Consider the following 11,503-nt stretch of genomic DNA (forward strand, 5'->3'; position numbering starts at 1 on the left):
GTTACAGTGAGTCCCGGGTGCTGGGTGATCTAGCATGTGTTGCAGACACCTGACAGCTTGTGTGAGCAGGCCCGTGGACATTTCCAGTGTTATTGATCAGTGGTAGCTTCGGCTACATTTCAGTGGTAGCTTCGACTACATATCAGTGTGGCACTTATGTGCTAAATCTCTACGTATCTGTGTATATTCCGAGTGTTCAACGGGATTAATAATGAGTTAAAGTGAATATGAAATGAAGTGTGTATGCAGGTACAATTGAAAGAATTGAGCATATGTGATAAATGTTAAGCGTGAAAATGTATATGCAAGTGAATTGGTAAGATTGTGCATGTGTAAGTGATTGAAATTGCTAAGAAATTTTTTGATTAGTTATATGTTAAAAGTGTTAATTATTAAATGAGTAATTATTGTTTACATGTAACTTACTAAGGTATTTGTAGCTTGCACATTTTCTCCTTTCCTTTGTTTTATAGTGATTTAAGCTTGCTCGAATTGGAGATCGTCGGAGCTCGTATCACACTATCATAACCATCTCCGTATTATGTGTTTTTTAGAATGTTTAAAACTATGACATGTATAGAGTCTTAATCATTTTGAGTATGTTCATATGAGCTATTGAAATGGTTAGTAAAGATTATGTTTTGGTGTTATATATGTGTAAATGGTAGTTAATACAAAGAAGCAGTTTCTTTGACAACAGCAGTGACGTGAATGTGAAAAATCACCATAAATAGTAGAAATTAAATTAGAGAGTGAATGATATATAGAATTAAATCTCAAGTCTATTTTTACATAAAAGAAACGGTGTAGGCAAAGGAATTTTATATTTTGAGATAATTGAATTTTAGTGTGATAGGGTCAGAATGGTTTTTGAAGTCCCCTGTTATGACTTTAGAAAATCATTATAAACTGCACAGAAAGAATTATAGGTCATAATTTATATGTATAGATTCCTTAGTGAGTCTATTTTCAAAAGAAATAAATGATAACCTTATATGAATTCTGTACAATGAGATAATTGATTTTTAGTGCCAAGAGGTCAAAACTGTCAAGTAGTGAAACACGAGAGACCTTAATGAATAAACTGTACTAATTGGCTAAACCAAAAATTCTAAAAATTTTATGGTAAGAAGGCATATGTGTCTAGTTTCAGGGAAAATTTACGGATTTAAATTTCGAGTTTCGTAACTCAAGATATAATTAAATTAGTGACAGTCACGCAGGTGGACAGTTTTGTTGTGAATAGTGAATTTAATTTTAAAAGCAATTTTTTATGCTCCGAATTGGTAAGTTAAGTTGGATAACATCTCGTACTCGATTTCGACGATGGTCTCGGGTAAGGGGTGTTACAACTGGAGTTTACGAAAAAGATCGTGGAGCTCGGGGGACGCAAAATGGAATATTCTGTGGAAATTTCAAGGTCTCTAGAGAGTTAGATTCTTCATTTGGCTTGTTTTGAAACAACGCCTACTTACCAATGTGGAGTGAGTCAAGCGAGGTATAGGGCACAATAGTTCTTGTAGACTGTGTGGACATCATTTTGAGGATATCTTACATTCCAACAGAGATTGTCCTACAGTTAAGGAAATTTGGAAGCAGGTTTTGTCAAATGACCTGTGTGGGCGTTTTTTTGCATGTAATATTCATGAATGGGTTAAGTCTAATTTACTTAATCCTTCTAAACTAGCTATGGGCGAGGTTGTTTGGTTGAGCTTATTTGGTTTGATAGCCTGGAGAATATGGAAAAATTAGAACCTTTTCATCTTCCAAGGGTCTCCTTGAAAAGTAAGTGACATTGTTAAGAATCCATACATCTGGGCAAAACGGTTTGCTTCTTTTCATGGGAAGGATTTGTCTAGACAACAGACACCAAGGCCATTTATTCCTATGCTGGAGAATTAGATTAAATTATGCACTGATGGTGCGGTGCAAGCTATGTTTGGAACTGCTACAGCTGGGGGAGTCCTAAGGTATGGAAATGAGGATTGGATTATGGGATATAACAGATTTTTGGGTGAATGTTCCGTTGACTTGTGGGTCATTCTCGATGGGTTGGCCCTTATCCAATATAAACGATTTTAGGGCGTGATGATTCCAACAGATAGTTTGGAGGTGGTCAAGGCTATTCAAGATTTCTCTTTGGCAGATTCAAACTCCACCCTCATTAGAAGAATTCATCAACTCTTAGCGAATGTTGGACATTGGGTCATGCAACATATTCCCAGGGAGTTAAACGAAATTGCAAATTGTATGGCTAAATTGGCTTTTGATACAGGACAAAACTTGACGATGTTTGAAAAGATCCCAAAGGAGGCGTTAGCAATCTCTCCTATTGTCAAAACAAGTGTTAGCCTTGCTCAAAAGTCCTCTGTGTAGTTAGTTTGTCTTAAGTTTGTTTTCTTTTCACAAAAAAAAAAACATCATATACATATTTTTATTGGTTTTTGTGAAAATAAAAGAGTAAAGTACTCTTAGTTCATAATTTTTCTAACTAAATTGGTCTGGTTGACTTAATTTTCCTAACCGAATTTGTGTTTGGTTGACTTGTGACACAAACTCAGTCAAGAACTAGACTAAAATACCTTCAAATGATATAAATTAGTTTAATTAAAAAAAGATATTTTCATAATTTTCTTAATCGAATTGGTATTTAGTTGACTTGTGACATCAACTTAATTAAAGACTTAATTTTTTTGATAAAATGTTGAATGGTTGCCATTAATAATACAAGAATAAGAATAAAGTGCATAGATGACACATGTCCTAACCCGTCACTCACCATTAAAAGGGTGATAGACCCTAATTAATGAGAAAGCTGAAAAGTGAAACATTTCCTAAAAGATTTCCATAGTTAAAAACAAAAAATTCCATTTCCTACTGCCATAAATTAGAGACTTAATTAAAAGAATAGATACAGACAAACATATTATATATAAATATAGATATAGATACAAGCATTATAGTACAACAAAGAAATAATAATATAAAAATATGTAAGTAATTATTAAAGTAATTAAAAATAAAACGATTCTGTTAAATAGATTTCAATTGTGTTGGCAAGGTGTACATTTTAGAACCAACACCTGTATAACTCTTCTAATGTATAATTTAAAGATTTAATTATTTTTCAAATAATTAATTCAATTAAAAATTATATCTACATATTTTCATTGCTAAAAGCCATAAAGTGAACAAAACCAATTTAACTAGGGTTTATTCTTGGATAACCCCTTACCCTGCTTTTATTAAAAAGAAATGGGTCACACAAAATATTACGGGTGAGTTGAGTAAAATATTACAGGTAATGATGCAATATTAACTGTCACTTCTTCGTATACCTGTTTTCTATTTTGTCCTGTATTGTCCCCACGAATCAAGGGAAGAAGAGAAAAAGAAATGGCAGAGAAAGCCCTAAATTGAAGGATCTAAGAAAGCTATCCACCAAAAAGAAGTTTTCTAAAAAAAAAAACAAATCGAAAACCCCATGTCCAAAACCACTCCCTCACCCCCCCCTATTTTACATCTTCCTGTTTTTTGCTAAAAAAAGAGAGAATTCCATTATGTTTGAAATGCATGTTCTAGCTGAATTCTTTAGTCTTTTCCTTGATGTTTACTAGGTATAATGGATTATTAGCACCCAATTTTTTGTTTCTCTTATTGCTTTGTTTCTGAAGATAAATTAATATTTTTTTAAAAAAAAATGAGTATTGATGCAAAGGGTATTCAACTTTTTGTCTGGAGAATTATTAGATTTTCTGGAATTTGTTGCTATAAATTTGGAAGAAAATACCCAGATATTTCAGGGTTTTTGATCTTTGTTTTCCTTTTGTACATATTTTTCCCTCATGTTTTCTTGTATTTTATGTACACTTCCCCTATTATGGTCTGCACTGCTGTTTTTATCCGATTTTATTTCAAAACCAAGTATGCTGCATCCCGATGGCTAAAGAAAAAAGAGAGTGCAGATGGAAAAGTTGTAAATACATCAAACGAGGCTTCATTGCGACTCCAGAAAAGTGTTCGACGAAATGCTCGAAAGGAAGTGCTAGAATGGGATGGAAAACATAGTGAGGAAAAAGGCATGCTTTTTGTGAGAAGTACTTGTGATAGTCCGTCTAGTAAAACTAATTTCTTGGAAGAAAATTCCAAGATTACCTTCGATAGGGTAGGAAGTTCCAGCAGTGAACATGGAGAGGGTTCCCCCCATGACGAAACTGGAAATCCGAATTTGGTCTTTGATAGTGAGACATCGAAACCTCATCGTGTGTTGGATGATAGCTTTCAAGGGTCATCAGGAACAGGTCCTCGTGCTCCTGCTCGTGGTGTCAACAGCTTGGAAGAAGCGAATGATGCTGGGAATAAGGCTACGAATCGTATGGATCTTGGGTTAGCTGAGTTGGAAAGAAACAAAAGGCTGCAAAGTTTAATTGCGAAACGTAGAGCAAAAAAGTTGTTTAGAATGGCAATTGAGAAAAGCCTGATGGGTATCAATGGTATTCCTCCTTCTCAAACAGCTCCCATTCTAACCGCTAAAATCAACAATGGTGAGTTTTCAAGTCATCTTGATGAAGACGATTTACCAATGCCTGGTTCAGCCCCTTCCTTATTGTTGGCTAAACAGAATTCATTTGACCTACCTTATGATCCACTTGAAGAAAAACCCAACCTTATGGCCGATAATTTCCAACAAGAATTCATGCCAGCCAATCTCTTCTGCAGACACGAAAGCTTCCGTCACGGACCTTTGTTTACATTTCCAACTTCTCAATATCCATATGGTGCCGAGTTTAACCCGTATTATAGCGGTGAGAAAAGACTTTTTGAATGGAAGCCAGGTAAGATCAAGATAATAACTTAAATATATTTTTCATTGTTGAGATCTTTCTTTTATTTGGTTTTTCTGTTTAACGGATAGGCTGTAGAATTGGTTGTTTCAAAGCTTTGAGGTACATAATCAAATTATTTAAGTCATTATTCTGTGGATAACAATTGTGAAGAAAGAATTTCCACAAGGCCCTGCCTAAAACTGTGTCCAAAAAGAGTACTTAAGAAAAACTTTTTAGACTAGAGGTAAGGGGGACAAACATATTCCAGAAAATAATTTGATCATCCTATTGAACTACATAGCCATCAAAACCCTAATATCTCAGTATGTAGTTATTGAATCAATGGAATTACTTCAAATTTGGTATAGAAGTTTCTTTTCCCTTTTTAAAGTCTGCTGTTATCTAATGGAATAATTTTAACATTTTACCTTTTCATCAGACAAAGGAGGTCACCACCAGCTTAATTCCTCTGGTATAGAAAATGATATTGATCTAGAAGAATCAAATCACAATGAGGCGATAAACTTATCCGAAGAGAAAAGGGAAAAAGATATAGAAATCCCACACAATAGGACCGAAGTAGAAGGAGAGAAGATGGAACACCCTCATGATCTGGAGCCAGGATTAGATAGTGGAAGTGAAGTCAGAATGGAGACAGATTCAATTAAAAACAACAATTCCTGTGACTCATCTTCATCCGAAAACACAGAATCGATCTTAGATCAAACAAGTAAATCTCCTGGGATACGCAATGATCATGTGCAAAGGGCCCTTAAACTTGCAATTCCTCCTAAGGGGGGAGCTATTAACAGACTTTCCTTTGATTCCAGCCCGTCGCCATCTGAAAGGCGTAGGGTAGACATTCATTCATTTTACAGTACATATAGGCGACAGTGCCATACCCCAACGTTTTCCATAGCTTCTGACTTGCAAGTTGAGGTCTCAGAAGTTGGTTCACCTCCATTAACAACTGATGGAACAACTTCACCTGCTGATGGTGATTCAGTTATATATGATGGGGATGTTGAAAGGGATATCAATTCCGAAAGTGAAGAACCGTGGGGAGGTTCATTTAACCTATCAAGAGAAGAGGCAAATCGAGAAAGACTAAAAGAATTAGATGATATTATTGAAGAGGAATCTGCTGAAGTTGCTTCAATCTCTCCATCCGAACATGAAACCAAGCAAAATTTGAATAGCAAAATTTCACTATCTTCAATAGAAATAACTGAGAATGGTGCATTCCCTCCAACATATATAAACTCTGAAACTCATCAAGATTCCAGCAACTGCAGGCATGGCAGTTTACAAACATCTTATGAGAGTAAAAGTACCATGGAATCTGGAAAGGAAGTAAAGGAAAGCCATCCTTCAAATTTTATTGAAGAAGATACTCAAACCTTAACTGAGCATAAAGCTAGGGATGCACGAAAGGCAGTTCGAAGCAGAGACAAATTAAAATCTGCTCCAGATATCATAGTTGATCAAAATGTTTCAGAGAACAATATATTGGAACAAAGATTACGTGAATCTATTGCAAGGGCTCTAAATCGAAGATTGATGCTTGACCAATTTTCTGTGAGCTCATCTTCATCTCCAAGGTCTGTATTACCACAAAATATCTTGGCAGATCAAATGCCTATACCAGAAGTTGCACGACGAATACAACGAAATCTATCACAGTCTGTTAGGGAAGATATAGTGAGGCACAATTTAGCATATGAACAAGCACGTGAAAACTTTACTTCTAACAGGCCCCGATTTTCTCATGAATTTGTTTGGAGTTCAATGAATCGCTCATTCAGTAGTTGCGGTCTTGGAACATTGGAGGTCAGTATGAGAGTATCAACATTCCATCTTCGTCTTTTCATACATTAGACAAATCTTGAAATCATATATAATGTTTGAGGCTTATGAATCCAAGTATATAAACAAGGTCCTTCACTTTTAAGTACCTTTTCCATTTTCTTTTATGCCTACAACCCCCATTCTTGGCCCTTGGCCCTTGGCCCTAGCCCCGTGCGTGTGTTTGTGGTAATCATAAAGAACTTCCAGCATGTAAAGAGCTATCAAAATCATCCAGGAAAATATCCCTGGTTCTACTGAGTATCTTGAAGGAAGATTAAAGTTGAATATGAAATTAGAATTGATCCAAGGAAATCAGATTATCCTAAAACTTATAGATCTCCATATTTGCTTTACTCAGTTGGCACTGAATTACAACAACAGTACGGCACTTTTTCATTTTTTGATTTTGTAGTAATTTTTAACATTACACTATTGACTTATTGCTTCTCATTTATGTTTCTTATTCATGAAATGTCCTTGAAGCATATTTTTTGTAACAGATGAAAATTTCTTATCAACTAGAGAGGCTTTAAACTGATGAAGTAACAACAGCGTTGCTTTGTTTAACTGTACAGGCTGCAAGGAAGGTCATTGAGGCAGGCAACATGGCCGTAAATATCAATAATTCAGCAGTCTTTAACAAGGATGAAGGGGAGAAGTTGGCAACTAATGAAGGTGGATCCCAATTCTTAATCAGACCAGAAGATATCAACAGGCCTGAAAAATCAAATAAACAAGAAGTATATACGGACAAAACAGAAGCAATTGAAAGTGATTATAGAAGCATTGTTGAAAGTGCAAAAGAAAGAGAGGTAATACATTAGTCTGAAGTGAAACTCTCATGTTTTTACTTAATCCTCTGTTCTTAGAAACAGAACAAAAGAAAAAAGAATACCAATTTAAAAATGCCAAATAGTTGCAAACTATTGAATCTTTTGTCCTTTGTAAGACCAAATAAAGAATGAGAATCAGATATTCTCCTATTTTCTCCTTTATTGAAGAAATGTTTCCTTAATACTTCTAATCCATATCTATATCACTCAGACTCAGAAGTGAGTGATAGATATGGATACACAGGTGTGTATGCTTAAATTCTTTTTTCAATTTTTTCATATATTTAGAGGATTGTGCTCCTATACTCATTTTCGAATATAAGTCAGGCATTGAATATGGGTACCTTAGAAAAAATGAAGAGCTCGGGTAGCATAGCTTCTAATTACGTACCGCATACAATTAATTTCTCACATATATGTTTCCTTCTGCTGTTCCCCTAGATGTTTAGAAAATTTCCGTAGCTACTGCATTTACAATAATCTCAATCATGTTATTTAGCTATACTCGATGGTCAGAAAGTTTTTTTACTGATCCATCCTTTGTTGACATTGAGCTGGAACCTTTCTCAGAACTCTGCAGCTGAAGTTGATCGTATTTGCAAGGTTAATGAGTCAGTAGCTAATAATGTAATCAACAAAGAGATCAAGAATGATGTTTTTGAAGGTGAAGAAGCCCTCCGAATATTAGGTAAACTAGAGGCTGTCATTGAACCATCAAATACCACCGGGGAAACTAATGCAGGATCTGTTGAAGATACTGAAGACGAATCCAAAAGATTAGCCAAAGCCAAAGCAACTGCTGGCCTATCAACTTTAACGGGAGAAACTAATAGCTTGAATAACATTAAAAATGGTGAAAAGATACAGAATTTGACTGATCAAGAAGGTGTCATGGATGCATCACAATCAGGGGAGGTTCAGGAGGAAAATCTAAAGGTCATTGAAAGCATCCTAAATGTTGATAGCATTACAAAGGGTACATCTATCGACCATGACATGACCATCAAAGCATCAAAACCAACAGAATCTGAAGTCAAGGCAGCCAAAATGATTAAATATGACACCGGAATTGATCCATCAAAATCAGGAAAGGAAAATGCTAAATCAGATGATACTGAAACTATGGTAAGAGAAAAAGCAATCCCAATAATTTTGGAAAAAGATCTCCATACTTGTTGCTTTACTCAGTTGGCACCAAATTACAACAACATTACAGAATCTTTTCAGTTTTGATTTAGCAGTAATTTCTAACATTAGGTTATTCACTTATTGTTTTTCATATATGTTTCTGATTCATGAGATGTTCTTAGTACATCTTTTTGTAATAAATGAAAATTTTAAATCAGCTAGCAGTGCTGTAAACTGGTGAAGTACTAACCGCGTTGCTTGTTAAATTGTCAGGAACCAACAAATTCTCCTAGGAAGGTCTTTAAGGAAGGCAGCAATGTCGTAAATATCTATGATTTAGGAGTCATTGGCAAAGAAGGGGAGAAGTTGACAACTAAGGAAGATGAATTCCAATTCTCAATCGGACAGGAGGGCATCGGGGGACCTGAAAAATTAAATGAACTGGAAGCTGATCTGAACAAAACAGAAGCAATTGAAAGTGATTATACAACGATTGTTGAAACTGCAAAAGAAAGAGAGGTAATACATTATTATAAAGTAAAACATTCATATTTTTAATTGATCCTGCTTTGTGAGAAGGGAACTATAACAAAAGAAAAAGGAATACTAATTTAAAAGCACCATTTACATACCAAATAGCTACAAAATATTGTATTTATTGTCCTCTAAGAAATAAAAAGATGAATGAAAATAAGATGTTCTCTTATTTGCTCCTTCACTGAAGAACTGTTTCCTTTTGAAGTAAGAACTGTTTCTTTAATACTTCTAATCTATATTACTCAGAACCGGAAATGAATATCGGATACATGTATGTGTGTTCTCCTGTATCCATGACTGAATATGTGTTAGACACAAACACCGGATATGGATACTTTAGAAGAAATCTGGATAACATGTCTTCTAAATACGTGCTTGCAAATAAATTACTCACATATGTACTTCCTTCTGCTGTTTTCCTAGCTGTTTTAAAAGTTCCCATACCTACTGCATTTATAATAGTCTCAAACTTGTCATTTAGCTATTTTCAATAGTCAACTAGTTATTTTACCTATCCATCCTTTACTGCATTGATCTGGAATCTTTCTCAGAATTCTGCAGCTGAAGTTGACCGTATTTGCAAGGTGAATGAGTCAGTATCTGATAATGTAACCAACAAAGAGATCAAGGACGATGTTCTTGAAGGTGCGCTCCGGATATTAGGTAAAATAGAGGCTGTCATGGAACCATTAAATACCTCCCGGGAAACTAGTCCAGGATCTGTTGAAGATTCTGAACATAAATCCAAAAGATTAGCCAAAGCCAAAGCCAATGCTAGCCTATCAACTTCAGCAGGAGAAACTAACAGCTTGAATTGCATAAAAAATGGTGAACAGATACAAAATATGTCTCGACAAGAAGGTATCATGGGCACATCACAATCAATGGAAGATAATTGCAAGGCCATTGATAGCATCCCAGATGTTGATAATGCTACAAAGGGTACATCTATCGACCATGACATTGCTGCGAAAGCATCAAAGCAAAAAGATTCTGAACACAAATCCAAAAGATTAGCCGAAGTTGAAGCCAATGCTAGCCTATCAACTTCAGCAGGAGAAACTAACCGCTTGAATAACATTAGAAATGGTCAACAGATGCAAAATATGTCTCGTCAAGAAGGTATCATGGACACGTCACAATCAATGGAAGATAATCTCAAGGCCCTTGATAGCATCCCAGAAGTTGATAACGCTACAAAGGGTACATCTATCAACAAAGCATCAAAACCAGAAGATTCTGAACACAAGTCCAAAATTTTAGCTGAAGCTGAAGCCAACGCTAGCTTATCAACTTCAGCAGGAGAAGCTAAGAGCTTGAATAACATAAAAAATGGTGAACAAATACAAAATATGTCTCGTCAACAAGGTATCATGGATGCATCACCATCAGGGGAAGATAATCTCAAGGCCATTGATGGCATCCTAGGTGTTAATACCGCTACAAAGGGTACATCTATCAACCATGACACTGTGGTGAGAGCACTAGCACCAACAGAATCTGAAGTCAAGGCTGTCAAAACTGATGAAAAAGATAGCAACGCAATGGCAAAATAAGGCAGTATACACAATATGGGCACATATAGAAACCATCATTGAGACAGCACCCTGCTATGGTAAATCTTGAACATCTCCATTTTTGCAATATACTAGGAATAGGATACATAAGATAGAATTGCTAAATAGTCAAATTAAAATGCCCCTGTATTTAGCTTTTGACTGGAGAGCTTGAAAATTAGTTATTTTAGCTCTATGTGCTTGTAGGTCTTCCATGTTCGCTTTAAACGTTAAAAGTTTGATTTTTATTTTTGTATATATTGATGAAATGTTAATATACTTAAACAACATTGTTTATTTTTTTTACATTTAGTCTTTTTGGTGAAAGTCATTACAATTCATGAATATATTAATGTAGGTTAAAATAATTTCGTGGCTCAGCTCATCAGGGCTTTTGTTCTTTCTTTTTTTTTAAATTATTTTGAATTCTTGATGTTGATTAATGGTGTTTCCAGAAGCATATAAAGGTGACATCTCATATCATGCATGCATGCATGCAATTGATAAAAAAAGGGTATTTTTGGTTTTTTACCTAATAATAAGATATTAAATGGTATGCCCCAAAATGTATGGTTGTAATCTGAGTCGTTTATTGTTACACTTGAAACAATATACAATCTTGTAAGGTTTGATTGCATCGGTTCAAGTTAGTGAGATATGTACATGAACAACTTGAATCCGTTTAATAGTTTTTTTTTCCTTCTTAATTGTAGTAACCCCCCACCCCACCCCCCCCCAAAAAACAAAAAAAAAATAATTTTCCAATATGTTGTGG

General features: G+C 35.1%; 1 protein-coding gene across 1 annotated transcript; it reads left to right on the forward strand.

Moving 5' to 3' along the window:
• Positions 1-3,354: 3,354 nt before the first annotated feature.
• LOC105788727 (uncharacterized) lies at positions 3,355-11,034 on the forward strand. The gene is made up of 6 exons (XM_012615753.2): positions 3,355-4,835; positions 5,266-6,656; positions 7,250-7,486; positions 8,078-8,632; positions 8,909-9,154; positions 9,724-11,034. The coding sequence occupies exons 1-6, from the start codon at positions 3,701-3,703 to the stop codon at positions 10,726-10,728; spliced, it is 4,569 nt and encodes a 1,522-aa protein (XP_012471207.2). The 5' UTR covers positions 3,355-3,700; the 3' UTR covers positions 10,729-11,034.
• Positions 11,035-11,503: the final 469 nt, after the last annotated feature.

This window comes from Gossypium raimondii, chromosome 2, assembly GCF_025698545.1.
Source record: "Gossypium raimondii isolate GPD5lz chromosome 2, ASM2569854v1, whole genome shotgun sequence".
In the NCBI taxonomy this organism is placed as follows: Eukaryota; Viridiplantae; Streptophyta; class Magnoliopsida; order Malvales; family Malvaceae; genus Gossypium; species Gossypium raimondii.